General features: G+C 42.2%; 1 protein-coding gene across 4 annotated transcripts in view; it reads left to right on the top strand.

Annotated features, from left to right (window-relative positions):
- STPG1 (sperm tail PG-rich repeat containing 1) overlaps positions 1–20,339 on the top strand; it is a 104,134-nt gene that overhangs the window by 53,382 nt on the left and 30,413 nt on the right. For all 4 annotated transcript variants that reach the window (XM_077296127.1, XM_077296128.1, XM_077296126.1 and 1 more), the window contains exons 3-5: positions 6,551–6,649; positions 10,740–10,919; positions 12,790–12,901. In XM_077296127.1, coding sequence (XP_077152242.1) covers positions 6,551–6,649; positions 10,740–10,919; positions 12,790–12,901 — 391 coding nt within the window. The remainder of the gene's footprint in view (positions 1–6,550; positions 6,650–10,739; positions 10,920–12,789; positions 12,902–20,339) is intronic.

The raw sequence follows: 20,339 nt of genomic DNA, 5'->3' as shown, positions 1-20,339 counted from the left end.
ATAAGTAATTGGAACGATCTCGCCTTCTCTGTGTTCTATGTGACCATTGTTGTAATTGAGAGCTTTTTTTCTGGTGTTTACTTTTCACCTACTGTTTTTGTGCCTATGATAGCTGTTTGTAGGGAACAATGATATTTCTCATTTTCAGCTTTGAGGTATTTCTTAGCTACTTGGTCTTTTTGATAATTTTTTTGTCACTATATGATGTGTGTCTTTTTTTAAACTTGTAGGATAAAAGTTTGATTTTATTTGTTTTTTCATAGTACCCCCTTTTTTGCTGTAACTGTTGTTTTCCTATTTGGGGCATCAGCTTATTCCGGTTTTTGGTCCTTTTATTAAAGGTGACTGTTTTGCTATATTACCCTAATTTCTTGACAATAATTTCTTCAGGAGAAAGAAACTGTTACAGAAAAACTTCCGCATATTCACCATTTATGCCATGAATACTGCCTATGTTTTTTCCTACATGTTTTTTGTAACCAAGCCCTCCACCCCAAAAATATAAATTTACCGAGACGTGAATTAAACCCCTGCTTATTCTCATTTTTGGCTCCATTAATATAAAAACAGCTAATGTACTGGCACCAAATCAGCACGGGCGTCACTGTTCTCGACTTTGGACAATTTTAACATCAAGAGAGCAGTTAAGGCCCTGACTCCCTGTTGATGTTCAATACATCCAAAGGCGGTTCCTGTGAAGCCAGCACAACCTTACGTGAGCCTCAACAGCAGTGAAAAGGCGCCGGTATGGGAGGTGAATATAGGTGTTTTGTTTTAATGGGACCACAAATGAGAAATGAGAAGGGGTTGTCCAAGTAGTGACTTTTTATCAGGGTTGTTGTCTTTGGGCTAAATGTATGCTAAAATGTGCACCACTGACGTACTTTTAGTGGAATACATGATTTTTTTTTTTGTGTGGTATCCGTATAATGATCCTATAGTTTAACTTAAAACATGTATGTGACATATACTTTTTAGCATATGTCTTTTCTTATTTTTATAAAAAAGAAAAATGACTATATTTCTGGTCAAACACAATTGAACCTTTGATATGGAATGGAGAACACTGTCTATGACTTTTTTTTTACCCTCGCAGGCTTATTCATGATGTTGTGGTATGGCTCCTTTTTTAAATTGTATATTCATTGATTTACTATCAAGGGTGGAGTCAGGAAAGCTTTTCCCAGTGCAAGGTTTTGGAAATATTTTCTTGATCTAAATCTTTCCTGAATCTGTCCTTCACTTCAAGCTCCTGCATGAAGACGATTGGTGCACAATCTCTTAGGCATAACTATAGGTTAAAGGAGTTCTGTCTGCTAATAAATTTGCTATATGTAAGTACCGCATGATGCCGCAACAGTTCCTTCTATTACACTTCATAACTCACTGAAACATAATCACAGAGATACTACCTTGCTGGAATTGATCTATTACTGTGCACATATACGCCTATTTGTAACATTTGCACAGTAGTTGATTTGCAGATTTAAGGGGCTGTTGAGAATTAAAGTGTTTGTTCCATGATTGCTTTTTTCAAAAGTGCACTGCTCCCTACACTCCATATGTCCTCCTAGCATTTTTAAACACCATTTCTGTGCTAATATGCTTCTTCAATAAGTCATGATTGCTCCCCTCAGCGTGTCAAGGGTGCAGTGAGTGATAGCTCAGTCATCCATTCGGGTGCAGGGCCGTGCTGAGCTGTCGGTGTGTTGATAGACAGAACAGTTGTCCAGTCTGATGCAAGGGTGTGCTAAGCTATTGGTACCTTGATTGACAACTCAGCCATCCAATCATACACTAGGAGGTTCTGGGCTTCTTGCTTGTGCTCCCTGTTTCTAATCAATTTCTTCCTACTTGGCTGAGTTCTCCGCTCAAATCTCTGCCAATTGTAGCATTCACTCGGTGGTGCTATTTACCTAGTTTTCTGTGCTCTGTTCATTGATCTATTGCTGCATTACTTTGGTCCTAGTTCTGACTACCAATTTGCTCAACCCCTCTGCTCTGATTTGCCATTCTCCTTGTATTCTGACTGTGACCTGACTTTGCCTTCATCCTTTCCCTTTTGCTTATTATGTGCTCTCTTGGTATCTGACCCCGGAACATTTCACTATCCTGCCTAATGCTTTGTCTGTGAACCGTGACTAGTGTTCTTTCTTTTTTCCCTGACACAAATGGATCCAGTTCCTACAGTCTGTGATCAGTGGGTGAATGTGACCCAGATGGTCCAGGATCTGTCCAGAGAGCACCAGAAGCTAGAATCCTCACAGTCCCAACTCCTGGGTTAGTTTCCTAGTACCATGGGTGCTTCTCAAAGCTCTCCACCACCGACTGGTTATGACTTGTGTACCCTCTGATATGCAGTTGGTCTCTCCTTAACCAATGGTGGCACTTCCGAATATATTTTCGGCAGAAAGAACAGTTTAAGGTTTTCAGAGAGTTGCAGATTATTTTTTACCTTACTACCCCGGTCTTCAAGGAATGAGAGCCAATGGGTGGGAATAATTATGTCCCTGCTGCTGGGGGGCCCCCCAGACTTGGGAATTTTCCTTGTCCCCACAAGTTCCAGAACGATCTTCTGTTGATGCCTTAGGAATGATCAATGATGTACCTGACAAGGCCTAGGTCGCAGAGCCAAGGATCATCAGCATGAAATGGGTGCAGCACTGATAAGGCCTATAGTTCCGAGTTCTGGCAATGATCCTCTGAAGTGCTGTAGAATGATGCAGCTCTCAGGTGCTAGTTGCATAGAGATCTTTCTGACACGCTTAAGTATGCTCTGGCTCTGCATACTCCACCTTGCTCCTTGGGGGAGGCCATGATCCAGGCCATTCGTATGGATCGTGGATCGTAGAATTAGAGAGAGACGTGATGAGCGACAGAGGGTTTCGGTCATTCCTCCCGAGGTCCATCCTCTCACCTGATGTGGAACCTATGGAGGTTGGAGCTGCAGCCCTTGGGCCGTTGAAAGGAGACGTCTGCATGATCTCAGACTGCCTCTATTGTGGTCACGCTGGACAGTTCCTTAAGGGCTGCGCGACACGCCCACAAGTAAGCCACCCAAGCTGATGGGAAACGTCTAAGTCTGGATGATGAGGTCACCGAGACTCCCAGGTACCCTTTTACTTCTTAGACAAGATACTGTTACACATGGAGCTACTTTTTAAACAACAATGGTTATCTGCTTTAGCTTTCATTGACTGTGGGTCTGTGGCCAATTTCATTGATTCCTATCTAGTTCAGAAATTAGGGTTAGGGACAGGTAGCTTGGAAAGACCCATTCAGATTTTTGCTATTGACAAGAAACTGTTATTTCAGAATCTTATCCAGCTTGTAATGGTGGAGTACACACTTAGAGTGGGAAAACTTCAGTTTGAGTCCATCTCATCTCCTGCTATATGTTGGACATTTTACCTGCTGAGTTTGTATTGTGGACTCCATGACTATGTATTCACAATCTTGTTATTGATTGGTGTAGGAAGTATACTGTTAAATGGAGCCCCAATTGTTGTAAGAAGCATCTTAGTTTTGTACAAATTTGCTCCACTAGTCTGAAAGGTCTGCCGGGGTACCTGAAGGACTTCGGAGATTTGCTCTTTGAAAAAGAGGCAGAGATACTAAACATAGTCCTTATGATTGTACTACTGTTATTGTCCCTATTGCCAAATTACCTAAAGCTCGCCTGTATAATTTGTCGGGATCTGAATGTTCTGTTATGAAAGAATATGTTAACAAAAGTTTCCGGAAGGGTCTTATGCATCCATCCTCCTCCTCTGTAACTGCTGGATTTTTCTTTGTTAAAAAGAAAGATAGGTGGCTTCTGTCCTTGCCTCGATATCCAGGAATTAAACAAATATACAGTTAAAAATACCTATCCACTTCCACTCATCCCTGACCTATGTAATCAGCTTATGGGGGCTAAGTGGTTTTTGAAAATGGATCTTAGGGGGGCTTATAATTTGATACACAGGGTGGTGAGTTTAAGACGGTGTTTTTAAAATCTGAGGGAATTTTTAATACATTTTTCATGCTTTTTTGGTTAATCAATGCGCTAGTAGTATTTCAATATATTATGAACGATATCTTTTCTGATATTATTGGAAAGTTTATTGTGGTATACCTTGATGATATTCTAATTTTTTTTGCCCATTCTGGATTCTCACCATGAATATGTTCATTTTGTTTTATGAAAGCTTAGATAGAATTCTTACCGTAATTTTCTAAATTAGAAACATGCACCTCTTCTGTCCAAGAGATATCGTTCCTCGGGCTCATTGTTTCGGCTGAAGCTTTTAAGATGGATCCTGGAAAATTTGAAGGCCATAATTTATTGGGTTCAATCTCATGACCTTAAAGCATTGCAACGTGTTTTAGGGTTTGACCATAACTACAGAAACTTTATTAGGGTTTTTTCACAGATTGTTAAACCTCTCACCGATCTCACACACAAGGGGACAGATCTTTAGAGTTGGTCACAGGATGTTATTAGGGCATTTGATAAATTGAAAGACTGTTTCATGTCTGCTTCAGTTTTAGTCCAACCTGATCTCCAAGAACTGTTCATTGTGGAGGTGGATGCTTCAGAGATCCGAGTAGGGACGGTATTATCTCAAGGTACCAAAACTGTGACCTACTTGTGACCATGTGCTTTTACCTCTGGGAAATTTTCGACTGCTAAGAGAAATTATGATGTTGGGAATTGTGAGCTACTCGCAGTTGAAATAGCTTTTGAAGAATGGAGACTTTTTTTGGAGGGGGCAATTCATTAAGTCATGGTGGTGGTAGATCATAAAAATTTAGCCTGTATTGAATCGGCTAAACAGTTAACCCCAAGTTAGGCCAGATGGTCTTTATTCTTTTCTAGATTTAATTTTTCTATCGCGTTCAGGCCTGGGTCCAAGAATGTGGACGTTTTATCACGCAGCCTTGATTCAGTTTCTCCACCAGAATCTCCATACTACATTCTTCCTCAGGGTATTGTGGTGTCTGATATCCTCGAAGTTGGATGCGGAGGTCCGCAAACCCAGCCATTGGCTCCTTCTGCTACTGCAAGTTCCAAATCATTTGTGCCAGGCTAAGATTACGTCTATTGTAGGAGTTTCATGATTCCGTCTTGAGTGGTCATCCTGGAATTACGGCTTCTTAGAGAGCTATTGCTAGACTGTTTTGGTGGCCATCCATGTATAATGATATTAAGAATTTTCTATCTGCTTGTGAAACTTGCAAACGCATTAAAGTCTGTCATAACTGGCCGGCCAGGAAATTGGTTATAATAATGTTCCCACACAACCCATCACATAGTATGATGTCACAACAGCCTTTTACACAGTATAATATCCCCACAGTTTCCCACAAATCTGACCATTAAAAAAAAATATCTAAAAACTACTCGCCTAACCCCATTGCTCCACTACTCCAGTCTGTGCTTTGTGCACAGCTGGCACAATGTAGTGATGTCATCATACCTGCTGCTTCTCAAATTCACAGTCACAATGTTGGAAGAGGCATCTGACAGCTCCCTATTCCATCATTGTATTCTTTGGTATCTATATCCTGGGATGCAGATACCAGTGAAAATTAGATGCCAAAAGGAGGGCGGCCGCATGGCGCCGGACACCACTATTTCCTAGTCCACAGGTCACACTGGAGCAGCTAAATGGCCGCATGTGACTGGTGGCTGTACTTTGCCCAGGTCTGGTCTATGGGGTAATACACATGTATGATTTTTTTTTGTGAGTGATCCTTACAAAAGCACGTAGACCTATCCGATATTGATACGAGTGTTGGAAAAACTTTCCAATTCAAGTCTATGGGTCTGTGAGAAAATCAGACAGCACTTGGATGCCATCCATGTGCTGTCTGTTTTTCATATACTGTTTGATAGGAGCAGTTTAAGAGACCTCCAGATTTATTTATTTTTACTCATCGGCGAAAAAAGGAAGAAACTCTGATGGTAAAAACTGTCTCACCGACCAAAATCTCATGACATGCTGATGAAAAGCACTGATGAGATGCAGAACGTGTGAATGAGCTCTTAGGTTTAGTTACACTCCTAATTGGGGTACATGTAAGGCTACTTTCACACTAGCGTTGTACGACGCACGTCGCAATTCGACGTGCCGACGTACCAACGCGTACTGTGCAAAAAAAACACAACGGGGGCTGCCCCATTGTGATGTCCGGGGAGGCGGGGCGGAGTTCCGGCCGCGCATGCGCGGTCGGAAAAGGCGGACACGACGCACCAAAAAATGTTACATGTAACGTTTTTTTGTGCCGACGGTCCAACGCAACACGACGCATCCGTCGCACGTCGGAGGCAACGTGTGGCAATCCGTCGCAATGCGTCGTTAATGCAAGTCTATGGAGAAAAAACGCATCCTGCAAGCAATTTTGCAGGATGCGTTTTTTGTCCAAAACGACGCATTGCGACGTGCGTCGTACGACGCTAGTGTGAAAGCAGCCTTAGTGGTACAGTTTCTTGAACAGGTATGAGAAATATAGCAGCTTGGAGTCATATCCTAGAATTTAACGTGTAAATTATTTTCTTTCTCAGAATGAACATCCAGGCCCAGGATCGTACAATGTTGGAAAAGGACTAAGTACTGACAGTGTTTCATTTTCAACTAAAGGGACAGGAGGATTTCCATCAGGGGTAAATGAATGTGTGTATGTTTATATACAGTATGTACAGTGCCCAGAAAAAGTATTCATATCCCGTGAACCTTCCCACATTTTTTTCACATTACACCCACAAACTTATATGTATTTTGTAGGGATTTTATGTGATACACCAAGACAAAGTAGCAAGTATTTGTGAAGTGTAAAGGAAATTATATATGATTTTCTAATTATTTAAAAAATCTAAATTTTAAAATTGTGACTTTCATTTGTATCATCCCCCCGAATCAATGCCTCCTTTCGCTGCAGTTACTGCTGCAAGAATGCATCTGGACTTGAAAGGGTTTTCAAGATTCAAGATGGCCCATACACATGATATATCAACCCACTGCTATTTCTCCTAACTCCACTTTCTCTCAAGATGTCGGTTTCGCCCAACTTTTATACATTCCAGCTTAATTTGCAACTCCAAGTTGGCAGAGGTTATAATGTCGCAACAGTGAGAGTGCCACGGATTGCTGACCACTGGATTAATGTGGATCTGTAGACATCTCACACCCTTTCATTTAGCTTCATCAGCCAAAATTGGCAGATGCTAACAACATTTTAAATCCAATATGCCCAGAGCCCAACTCCATACGTATATGCCCCTTAGACCTGCACTTTAAATGTTATACTGTTTGCATTGGCTTGTTGTAACAAAATTGTGACACAATTACTATCTTTTAAATGTTTTTTTTCTAAAAATATTAAAATGGAACTGTACTTTAAAAAAACTTTACATAAATCAACAGTACAGAAGAATATAATAAACTTTCTAATATATCTTATCAGAGACATCAGCTTACTTTAAACTTAGCAGCCACTTCTTCTCTTCCCTCTGAACTTGTTATCATCTCTGAAAAAAAGAAAAGCTCAATTCACTCTTGATGGGATGAGATGGATTGCAGGTGTCATATGGCACAACCTATTATACTTTATAAAGAGGGGCTGTGTCATGACTCCCGGGTATTACTGCTGCGGGCAGAGCTGCGCGCCACAGCAAGGAGCTGAGAGCAGAATGGAGGGCAACTCACCGGGTGGCAAACAGGACCTGAACCACATGACAGGGAAGGACAAGGTCAAGGGCGGCGCCAGATGCCGGAGTGCAGAGGAGACGATGTACACTGGAGAGTAGTAAAACGTGCCAAGATCAAACCTGGAGATAATGAGGTAACCAGGGGTGAGGCGGAGGGGTAGTCAGAAAGGGAGCCAAAGGTCAGAAAACCAGCAGAACAAACAAGCAGAGTAAAGCACGGAGCGCAAAGCAAGCAAATGCAAACAGGGCACACACTCAAGGGGTCAGACACACAGACTAAACAAAAGTATAGCCGACAGGGAATCCTAGTCTGGAGTGTGTATAAATACCCCTCCCAGATCCAAAGAAAGGCTACGCAGACAGCTGCGGGCTGGTATCATAGCCTAGGAAGGGGCCATGGATTTTGCCCCCCCCGGGTGCACATACCAGCTCCCAGCCGCCCCAGAAATGTACGATGCGCCAATTCCGGCACTTAGCCTCTCTCTTCCCACTGCCCTGTAGCGGTGGCATATAAGGTAATAAGGGGTTAAAGGGAACCTGTCACCTCAAAAATCGAAGATGAGCTGCGGCCACTGGCATCAGGGGCTTATCTTCAGCATTCTGTAATGCTGTAGATAAGCCCTGATGTATCCTGAAAGATGAGAAAAAGAGGTTATGTTATACTCACCCAGGGGCGGTCCAGATGTGGTCCGGGTCCGATGGGCGTCGTGGTCTGGTTCAGGGCCTCCTATCTTCTTACGATGACGTCCTCTTCTTGCCTTCACGCCGCAGCTCCGGCGCAGGCGTACTTTCTTTGCCTTGTTGAGGGCAGAGCAAAGTACTGCATTGCTCAGCCCCAGGGAAAGGTGAGAGAGGCCCTGCGCACTGCATTACTTTGCTCTGCCCTCAACAGGGCAGACAAAGTACGCTTGCGCTAGAGCTGCGGCGTGAAGACAAGAAGAGGACGTCATCGTAAGAAGATAGGAGGCCCCGGACCGCGACGCCCATCGGACCCGGACCACATCTGGACCGCCCCTGGGTGAGTATAACATAACCTCTTTTTCTCATCTTTCAGGATACATCGGACTTATCTACAGCATTACAGCATTACAGAATACTGTAGAAAAGCCCCTGATGCCGGTGGCCGCAGCTCATCTTCGATTTTTGGGGTGACAGGTTCCCTTTAATTTTGTATTGTAAGGTGACATTAAGCCCGGTTAGTAATGGAGAGGCGTCAATAAGACACCTATCCATTACTAATCCTATAGGAGTGAAAGAGTTAAAAAAAGACACAGCCAGAAAAAAGTATTTTTATATTCTTAATTTCACCATACTTACAACCATTCCTAATGCCTGCGACGCCCTCAATCGCCTGCAAAAAATAAAAATTAATAAACCAACCATATACTCGTTGTCGACGATCTCCCCTATAGAGCTGTCACATCAGGAGATGTGACAGCTCTTTAGACCTTCAGTGACACACTGACAGGAGACAATGGCTTCTGCAGTGCATCACGGAAGAGGTTACTTTAGTTCATTGTCTTTCTTTATGGCAATGCTGCGTGGGAATTTACAGCTCTCCATGGGAGAACGTTGTGGGACAATCGTATTGTATTACGTCGGATACAGGGAGTAAATTGTTGGTTTATTATTTTAATTTTTTTTTCAGGTGAGTGAGGGCTTCGGGGATTAGGTGTAGATGGTGAGTATGAACTATATATGTACTGTATTTGTTTTTTTGTTTTTGTTTTTTTACATTCAACACATTAGCCGGATGATGGGACTACTACTGTCCAATCATTGGCTAATGTGTCAATCACTGTCACTGTAGCAGGCATAGCCAGATGGGACTTATATTCCCATTGGACGATGCCTGCACACACTCACACGCACAAACACACACTGACAGTACTGTTCAGTGCTTACACATACCGCGATCTCTACCATGATCTCCTGGGCCACAATCCTCATCCCCGGATGCATAACTCTGTGGGGTCCAGACTGCGCAGGCGGGTCGCACTTGCGCAGTCTATAAAGGCTTCGGACAGAGTGACGCTCCTAGCATTATATTATAGATACAGTGCCTTGAGAAAATATTCAGCTCCCTGGAACTTTTCAACCTTTTTAAAATTTCCACAAAAATTTAAAATAACCAATAAATTTCGTTCAACTTCACAATTGTGTTCCACTTGTTGTTGATTCTTCACCAAAAATTTACATTGGGTATCTTTATGTTTGAAGCATGATATGTGGGAAAAGGTTAAAAAGTTCCAGGGAGCCGAATACATTCGCAAGGCACTGTATATGTTTTTGATTGTAAATCTGACACTGCACGACATCAGATGATTTCATAGAATCATAGAATGTTAGAGTTGGAAGGGGTCATCGTGTCCAACCCCTGCTCAATGCAGGATTCACTAAACTATCTCAGACAGATGTCTGTCCATCCTCTGTTTGAAGACTTCCATTGAAGGAGAACTCTTGTGGCAGCCTGTTCCACTAAGTGATCACCCTCTCTGTCTAAAGGTTTTTCATTAAAATATGTAATCTGTATTTTCTTCATTTCAATTTCATTCAATTGTTTCTCGAGTTTCCATGTGCAAATGAGAATACGGATGCTCCCTCTATACCTCTACAGTGTGACATTCCTTCAGATATTTGTAGACCGCTATCAAGTCTCCTCTTAACCTTCTTTTTTGCAAACTAAACATTGCCATATCGTTTAACAGTTCTTCATAGGACATACTTTGCAGTCCGCTCACCATCCTGGTAGCTGTTCTCTGAACTTGCTCCAGTTTTTCAATGTCTTTTTTAAAATATGGTGCCCAGAACTGGAAACGGTATTTCAGATGAGGCCTGACCAAGGAGGAGAAGGGATAATTACTTCATGTGAGCTAGACTCTATGCTTTTCTTAATACATCCTAGAACTGTGTTTGCCTTTTTTGCTGCTGCATCCCACTGTTGACTCATGTGCAGCCTGTGATCTGTTAGTATACTCAAGTCTTTTTCAGGGGTGCTGTTGCTTATATACCGTATATGTTTATATGATCCATTCCATTGCTTCAGGTATCTAGAACTGTTCGTATTAGGGCTGGACGCGCTCCAGCTCCGAATTCTTACAATATACGAAGTTCCTTATTTTCTAAGAAGGATTTTAACAATAGTAACTCCAGCATGTTTCATCAGCCTATTGCTATCAAGGTGGAAGAGACAAAACATGCGACACCGGCTCCTAATCAATATGAAGTAAGTTGCAACCAAGTTTCATGTTGTTAACACCAAAGATACAGTGAGTTATCTAATTTCCCTCGTTTTTACATTTTGTCATCACTTTACGTGATGTGTTATACACTCCTCAACATTGAAACTGTAATACCAAAAACGGAAAGTTGTGAAGTGATTGAAATGATAGGATTGATAGACGTGTTAATGATATGCACATGATTAAAGATAGATGCAAAATGTTCAAAACATCTTTATTCAGAAGCAAATATGAGCCCCACATACAGAAATACATGCAGTTACAGTCCTAGTCATGCTATCAGCTGCTAACAGCTCCCAGAGCAATTGCCAACCCAAGACATCCTAGATTTGGTCAATTGAAGACGAGACCAGAAATGCTTTAGGCTTTGGTAGCAAGTTTAGGCCACACAGGCTACTCACAGTAACAGGTGCAATATGTGGAAACCATCTTCTGAGACACTTTTGGAGAAATGCCCGTATAACTGGTTTCACTAAATCAACTTCTAACTGTTCATGTACCTGAAATGAAGACTGGAGGGGTCCAGCAGTCAAACATTATGCCTCCCCCACAACATAATCCTGGGAGCAGATCCAGCCCAATGAAACATTCCCTCGTGAAGACCTCTTCATGGTATTGTTCATGTGGTTATTAGACCAATCTCAACCTATTATTGTGTCCAAGACAAAAGCAGAACTCGTAGCTGAAAAGGATAGACCTCGTTTGCCATTTTGCTCTGCACCATCATAGTCTTTGAGAGTGGTGATATGAAGTGACTGAAGAGGCCTTCATGTCACGGTCCTATTGCCAGGATTATGGTGTGGGGTAGCATAATGTATGGTAGCCAGTCCCCTCTAGTCTTCATTCTAGAAGACTAACAATTTGGAATTTCATTGATTTGGTTTTGGGTCCCATAGTACGACCATTTCTCCATTGTGTACCAAGAACTGTTTTTTAGCAACTCCAGACCGCATGTTCTTTGTGATACTGTTAGCAGTCTGCTTGACCTAAACAATCTTTCATTGATTGCATTGTTTATCGACTTGTCTACCATCAACACATCTGGGATGTCATGGGTCAGCCATTTCAAAGGAAGCTGCCAGCAGCTGATCTTGATGATTTGCGTGCCCATGTGCATTCAGCAAGGCAGAAGATTCCTCAGGGAGAAGAAGCAATTTGCATAATTTCCCAGCAAAGCATTGCATGGCGAATAAGCCTTCTTACCCTGACATGCCATATCTGGTGTGTCACTCTCCACAAGGAGAAACGTTACCCCTTAGACCTTAGTCCAGAGCCTCTCACCTAGCCAAATCAGTTCTCATACTTTGCACTAACGAGGGCCAATAGCCAAAACACCGTGTCTACAAATTGAGATTCTGATTTGGCTTTTAGGCTACGGTCACACTAGCAGTATGTGGTCAGTATTTTACATCAGTATTTGTAAGCCAAAACCAGGAGTGGAACAAACAGAGGGGAAAGCTATAATAGACACACGTCACCAAGTCTGTATTTTTGACCCACTCCTGGTTTTGGCTAACAAATACTGATGTAAAATACTGACCAAATACTGATAGTGTGACGGCAGCCTAATCCTAAGTCATATTGCAAGACTCGTTAAAGTGTTGATTGTGATTTGTAGGATCGCTACTTCCAACAGGTGGCGCTATAGAGTTCAACTCCTCTTTCTCTCTGAAAAGGAAATTTGCATCCAACATTTTAAAAACATTTTGAAAGAATTCTGGAATTTTGGGCCTAAAACTAAACTAATTCACAATTGATCATGTTAGACACATACAGATGTGTTCGTATGATCGCCAACTATTACCAGTACATTTACGTAATCTGTATATTTCACATTTCAGCTTTTTTTTGCAGGTATCTATAAATTTTTGCCATCCAAGTAATAATGTATCTGCACATGCAGCTTTTGTTTCGGGAACAAAGAGAGATGCTCTGCAGCTGAATACCTTGAAAGGACCTTCACCTTGTAAGTTCTGGTAATGATAGAAAGGCGTTTTCTCATCACAAAAAATGATGTCATTTCTTTAAAATATATCATCACTTTGTGATTGGTGCGTGACCACGTAGCTGCTCCTTCAGTGTTTGCCTGTATAACAGTCCACCTGGCCATCAACCACTTGAGCAAAACTTAGTTTTAGTGCCCTGCAATGCAAGCGTGTGAGAACTCTGCTATGAAGGGAAACAATGTAAAAGGGCGATTGCGTACCACAGCGCGCAGCACGTTCATTCCCATTATAAGAGGTGGTTCCGAATGTTGTATCCATATATTTGGGAGAGGGGTTTCTCTTTAAGGACTGAAACTTTACCGGTAATTTACAGAGGCGTAACTACAAAAAATCCTTTGCCCAAATTAAAATTCTACTACTATAAAAGGTAACCTGTCAATTAAGAGATGCTTTTAACCTGAGATATGGGCTTAATCTGCAAGTTGGTAGTGTCCTTAAGCCATTCAGCTTCTGGACTGAGAGCCCTGCTGCCGGGAGGAAATGAACTTTATTCCTCCTGGCAGCCTCCACTTTTCAGCCATAGTGGTGCGGTTGGTGGGCTTCAGTCATCGCTGAGTGCATAGTGAGCGTCATTAAATCCATCCATCAGTCAGTGCCAGGGTATGGTCACTGCAGCCACTCACTATGCACTGAGTGGTGACTGAAGCTGCGCCGGCCGCACCCCTATGACTGATCGCTGGAGGCTGCCGGGGGAGAGGGAAATAAAAATGTATTTTCTTCTGGCAGTCGGGCTCTCAATGCGACGGCTGCACGGTTTCAGAACACTATTAACCTGTACCGATTAACCCCATATCTGAAGGTTAAAACTGTTTTTTTTTTACATGGCAGATTCCCTTTAAAGACCTGTATTCATTATGGGGTCCAGTTGGAGACTCTACATTGGGGCACACAAGCTTCAAGTTATGTCACTAATAATTTAGATTCTTTCAAGTATTGGAAGGCCTTATTCACACATTACAGATCATTATCTTGCGTCAGCATTTTGAAACCAAAAACTGGAGTGGATGCAAAAAAGAGAAGAAATATAAACCTTATCATCTTGTCTATTCAGGAAAATTTGTCTTACAGTAGATAAGACTATATTCACAGATTTGGTCAATATTTTACACGAAGTGCCTTTGGTCCTGATGGGTTAGGCACGGACAGCTGAAAAATCCAGTTATTCAGGCAGAATTTCTGCATTCCTGCTAATATTGGGAGAAGGCAGCAGTAAATGGCTTGCTCTTCTTCATGTTCTGCTCCTTGTCAGAAAACAGTACAGTACGGCACAATGAAAAGGTCCATGCCATAGGGAATTGAGATAGTGAGTGGGCATACACTTTATAATATGTATTAAGAGAGCGCTTTTAGAGCTTTTAAATCATTTACCTAATACATAAAACATGTTCAAGAGAACTTCTAGCTGGGAAAATCATCCCTATATCCAGACCAGGTTTCAAGACCTTTTCTGAGAAGACTATTAGTGATGAGCGAACCCAAATGGTAAAGTTTGCGGTCCATCCTGGACTCCTTGCATCCATGCACGGACCCCGATCACAGACTTTTCCCCAGAAGTCCATCATAATGTTCGGGTTTGCAGCTAAATAAAGATTGTTGAAAGGATGCTGCTCAGCCAATTAACAAGCTTTTAGGCTCCAAGTACTGGCATGTGATTGGCCAGAGCACCATGTGACCCTGCCTGTCTAAAAGCATTCTGTTCGTTGTGCGCTGTCAGTGTGGTTCTCACTTCTGTGTCATATCGGCCTCAAACTCTGTGCCCTAAAAGCCTGTTCCTGTGTGCCATACCAGCATTGTCTATACTGCCCTAACAGCCTGTTGCATGAGGAGAGTGACAAATCAGTGATGTGGTCATGGTGCTGCTAGAGATGATGTTGTAGCTGATGCAGGGAGGGGACGTGGTTGAACTATGCCTGTTACATGTCCAACTGCAACACCTTTCAAAGTGCACGCAGGCAACAGGACGTTTGGCTTTATTTAGTAGGCCCCAGTACTGCAGAACAAATGGTGAGGCCAGAACAAGTGACGGCTGTGTTAGATTAGATGGCTGAGAGTGCCACCTAGTCACCTGCAGAAAGCGTTCAGGTGGCACCTAAGAATCTTAATCATCGTTGTTCCACCTCATGTCCTTGCAAATCATCCAAGCTGTCTGAGCCTTTAGTCATGCGGCAGTCCCTTCTGCTGTTTGATGAGTCGGCTGGCTGGAGTTCTGTGGTCAATCCACCTGGCCATGCCCCAGAAATAGAAGAGACTGAGTGCACTGATGCCCAATCACTCTTTCTGTTGGAAGATGAGTATGTGGGACAGCCATTGCACATGGTTAGCGTACCACTGCAGCACACCTGTGGGGATGAGGAAACACAGTTCCCAACTGTGGTGACTTTCTGCAGTGTGCTGACCATTAAGAGGTCAGGACTGGGTGGAAGATGATGTAGGGGATGATGAGGTCCTCGATCCCACATGCATCGAAGGGCATCACAGTGTCATATGCAGTACAGAGGAAGAGGAGGCGGTCACACTTCCCGATCAGCAAAGCAAAAAGGGGAGAAGGGTGGAAAAGCATAGCGGTGACCATAACCAGTACATTGTCTGCTAATGCCCCCCGCGCCAAGGCAATGAGCCTCCAAAAGCCAGCTAAAATGAGCTCCCTGGTGTGGGGCTTCACCCAGTGTAGTGAAGACAAGTGGCAGGTCTTTGCAAACTGTGCAATCAGAACCTCAAGGGAGGCGTAAATATTCTAAAACTGAGCACCACCTGCATTATCAGGCATTTCAAATCCAGCACGAGGTGCAGTGGAGTACACATCTTAAAGACATTGACAAATTTGAGTTTCCTCCTGCTCCTTGAGCAGCACTCTTTGTCTTTTCCTCTCGGTCACGTTCAACAGGGCCACCTCCTTCTACATAAAGATAGGATGTGACTGCAACACCAGCACCACCACCAGTGTCACTGACCATGTCTACACCGTTCCATGGAAGTTTTCAGCTCTACATCCTCCAAAACCTCAAGAGAAAGTGGAAATTCCACCCTAACCACCCATGAGCTATGTGGCTAAATGTCAGCATTTCTAAATTATTGGCATTTGAAAGTCTGCCATTCCGGCTGGTGGAGACCACCAGTTTCAAAAACTGATGTCGGCTGCTGTCCTGCAGTATATTGTCCCCAGCCGCCACTACTTTTCCAAGCGGGTCATCCCTGCCTTGCACACACACTTTTCTGACCGGAAAAGATGTGTACTGCTCAGTGCCATCACTGGCAAGGTCCATTGTACAACAGAAACGTGGACCAGTAAGCACAGGCAGGTATGTTACATCTTCCTAACTGCTTACTGGGTCAGTGTAGTGGCGGCTAGGACAAAGGCAGAAGGTGTCCAAGCAAATGTCCTACCATCACTGAGAATTGCTGGAAATTTCTCAGTACATGTTCCCGTCTCCTCCTTCTCCGCTTCTTCCACCACCTCCTCAACCAGTTACAGTGAGCCCTTTCCCACCAATTTCAGCACAGCCAGGGAGTAAAGCCAGCAGGCTGTTATGCAACTCATTTGTTTGGGGGACAGATCCCACACTGTGTAGGAGCTGTGGAAGGGGATCCAACAGTAGACAGATGAGAGGTTGATGCCGGTGAACCTCAAGTCCGGCCTGGTGGTTTGGGATAATGGGCGAAATCTAGTAGCAGCTCTGGGTCTAGCCGGATTGACTCCCATCCCTTGCCTGGCGCATGTGTTCAACTTGGTGGTACAGAGCTTTTTGAAGAATAACCCAAATATGTCTGATTGGCTGCTGAAAGTGTGTGCTCACTTTAGGTGTTCTCACCCTGCTGTTGCTCGCCTGTCTGCGCAGCAGTATTACTTCTGCCTTGCAGCACACCTCCTCAAATATTGAGTACTCGAGTCCTCACCAATGATCTTATATTGTCTGGAAACATTCCAAACAAACCGAATGTTATTTTTCGTAGGAACAGAAATGTAACAAATCATGTTGCCCCTAGTAGAATAAGTAAAAGTTCCTGTTCAATCGTTTTACTTGAATTCTCTGCAAAAATAAGCTCATACCGGTGTAATGGTAAAAATTGTCTTTATTGTAAAATGATGAGACATGGTGAGAAAGTCTTTTCCTCCAGGTCCACAGGAGAATTGTTCCTGATCAAAGATTTTGTTCATTGAAACATATTTAGAATTGAGAGTCCTCAGTGGTTGATACCTTTTAATGGCTAACTAAAAAGATGGTAACAAATTGCAAGCTTTCGAGACTTCACAGGTCTCTTCATCAGGCATAGACTAATACAAATTTTGAAGAATCACATATTTAAGCACAACATAGCACAGAAAAAAATAAAATAATAAAAAAAAAAAAAAACATGGATAAGACAGGTGGCATGAAGCAGAATTACCATGACTAACACGGTACCAAGATATACTGTATATCTTTCCGTTCACTGCAACACAAATTTGCAATCTATTTATTGGAATGCAAATGTAAATTGTAATACGTAGGTCGTACAACCCAGACCATACATAATCGGATGAATGGATATAGGCACAGCATCCAAAATGGAATCACATGCCATAATCTTTCCAGAAATAATTTTTAGCTGAACATAATAAGGACCCTACTAATTTGAAATTACCATAACTGTATTAGAACCTTTATCGAGAACACAACAAATGGACTGCAAAGACTCATCAATAGGGAGTCCTTTTGGATCTTCAAACTTTGTAGACCCAAACCAGATGGTTTAAATTTGTGAGATAAAATCGGATATTACTAAGGGACCACTGTGACTATACATCAGAATGTTTTTCTTTTCCCCTTTTTAGGGGAAAAAAATACAATTTATATGTCAATTTTAATTTAAATTTTACTGTTTGGTGTATAATGAATGAAATTTCTCCCAAAAACGTTGCTGTTATTCAGCGGCATGGCACAGCTGTTAACTTATTCATGTGAACATGTGATCTGCTAGATGACACTTGTGGGTATACATAATGATCTGAAAGCATTCTGTTTGTATACTTTGCCTGAAGAAGGAGCTGGAACAGCTCTGAAATGTGTAACTAGCCAATAAACTGTTAAATAGTTATCACCTAGTGGTATTTTGTATAGCAAATCCTCGGCGGCTTTATTTCAACCCTCTGTTCTGATCAGCTATCATGTGCCAATAAGGCTAAATACACATTTGCGTGTCTGTTCCCAGCGTATCCTCTGCATGCGCAAAAAAAAAATCTGCGTGTGCATGTGTTTGTATGCGTTTCTGCCTGCATTTGCATGGTTTATGAGCATGCGTTCGATATTTCCAGGAGGGGGTGTCTCAATGGGTGTGTCTCAATCGGTTCCTGGACGAGCGCAGTCCGAAGAACGCAAGCGCATCAAACGCATGTGTACGCATGTCCTTGCGTACCAATGTTTTCCCATAGACAGTAATGCGTTGTTTATACGCACTCATCCGCATGCGTATGCCTCCGCATATTTGACGCCTCAAAATTGCAACATGTTGCGTTTGCCCGACACCACGAAACGACGCATGCGGACGCATCCATATATGAACGCATGTTACAATGTTAAATATATACCCATGCAGATCTATATGCAGGCATATGCGGCGCACAGATACGCTAATGTGAACCCGGCCTAACAGTCGCGAGTGGAAACACACTCCACCCGCGGTGTTAACATGTCAAATGTCTCTGTCAACCTTTGACAGCGGCATTTAACTTGAGCAATCCAGATGCACGTCATTAGCTCTGCCCATTGGTGCCCTTGTCATATGACCGCTTCGATGGTTTGGCATGACAACCTGGGGTCTGCAGTAGACCCTTGTGTTTGTTATTGCCGAACTGCTATGAGCGATGCCCTGTGGCTGGCGCTCATAGCAGATGAGCATCTTTGCTACACATAGCGGGGCTACAGCCCCACTACGTGTAGCACAAGCGATCAGATAATCAGAGACAATTGAAGCTAGTATAAAGGTTAAAAAAAAAAAAAGTTTGTAAAAATTTTAAAAAAAATACAGTTCAAATGAATGGATTAAAGTTCAAAGGGATGCCCATTTGTCTGTTTCAAAATAAAACAATTAAAATAAATTACAAAAAAAAAAAGCACATATTTGGTATCGCCGCATTCAGGAATGCCTGATCTATCAAAATATAAAAATAATTAATCCGATCAGTTAATGGCATAACGAGAAAAAAAAATCAAAATGCATGAATCATGTTTTTTGGTCGCTGCAAAATTGCAATAAAATGCAAGAACGGGTGATCATAATATTGTATCTATCCCAATGTGGTATCAATAAACATGTCAGCACTCAAAAAATAAGTCCTCACCCTGACCCAGATCCCAAAAAATGAAGAAGGTACGGGTCTCAGAAAATGGCGCCTTTTTTTTTTTTTTTTTTTTTTACAAACTGGATTTTTATTTTTAACAATTAAATAAAAAAAAAGTATATGTTTGGTATCGACAAACTCAACCTGGAGAATCATAATAGCAGGTCAGTTTTAGCATTTAGTGAGCATGGTTTAAAAAAAAAAAAAATTCTGGAATTGCACTTTTTTTTTCAGTTTCACCGCACTTGGAATTTTTTTTTCACGTTTTCCAGTACACGATATGGTAAAATCAATGATGTCATTCAAAAGAACAACTTGTCCCGCTTAAAACAAGCCCTCACATGGCCATATTGATGCAAAAATAAAAAGTTTGGACTTTGGGACGAAGGGGCGCAAAATACAAAAAACGGAAAAACACAAGGGTGTAAAGGGGTTAAATACGTACAGCATATGGATGACATGTGTTTTTCACGGACCCAATGACTATAGTATTGGCCCTTGTAATCCGCACTGTCAGGAAAATGTGTATTTTGCACAGACACACGGAAAGCATTGGTTAGAATTGATGCGTGTGGCATCCTTGCCTACTTACAATGAAGTATGAGATACGTCTTTGCAGGGGTTTATACAACCCCCATAACATTTTTCAAACAGCCTACAATTGCTCCATTTTGTTGTCTCTTGTGCATGTTGATAAAGTTTAGTGGCCCCTCAAAAAAAGCCTGATTTAACTTCCTTAGGTTTTTGTACCAAAAACACAGTAAAAAATGAAACCTGCGTGTTTTAGCACTTACACATTGGTGAAGAAACGCAGGAAAAATCGCTAAAAGAAGTGACATGCTTCAGTTTGCCAAATCAGAAATTGTGCAGGACCTGGCAGAAAGAAAATGAAATGGAATCTCTCTTAAATTGAATCTGTCAACAGGTTTTTGCTATGAACTCTGAGCAATGTGTCATTTACTATACTGGCTACTTCAGTTTTGATAACATCACTTCTTTTCTCTGCTGCAGATCTACCTTTTCTCTGAATTCTGAGCTCTGCATTACCCTGCCCCCACCACTGATTGATTGCTTTATTT

Source organism: Ranitomeya variabilis, chromosome 3, assembly GCF_051348905.1.
Source record: "Ranitomeya variabilis isolate aRanVar5 chromosome 3, aRanVar5.hap1, whole genome shotgun sequence".
Classification (NCBI taxonomy): domain Eukaryota; kingdom Metazoa; phylum Chordata; class Amphibia; order Anura; family Dendrobatidae; genus Ranitomeya; species Ranitomeya variabilis.
The sequence above is the reverse complement of the archived record's forward strand: the minus strand, read 5'-3'. Positions and strand labels throughout refer to the sequence as shown.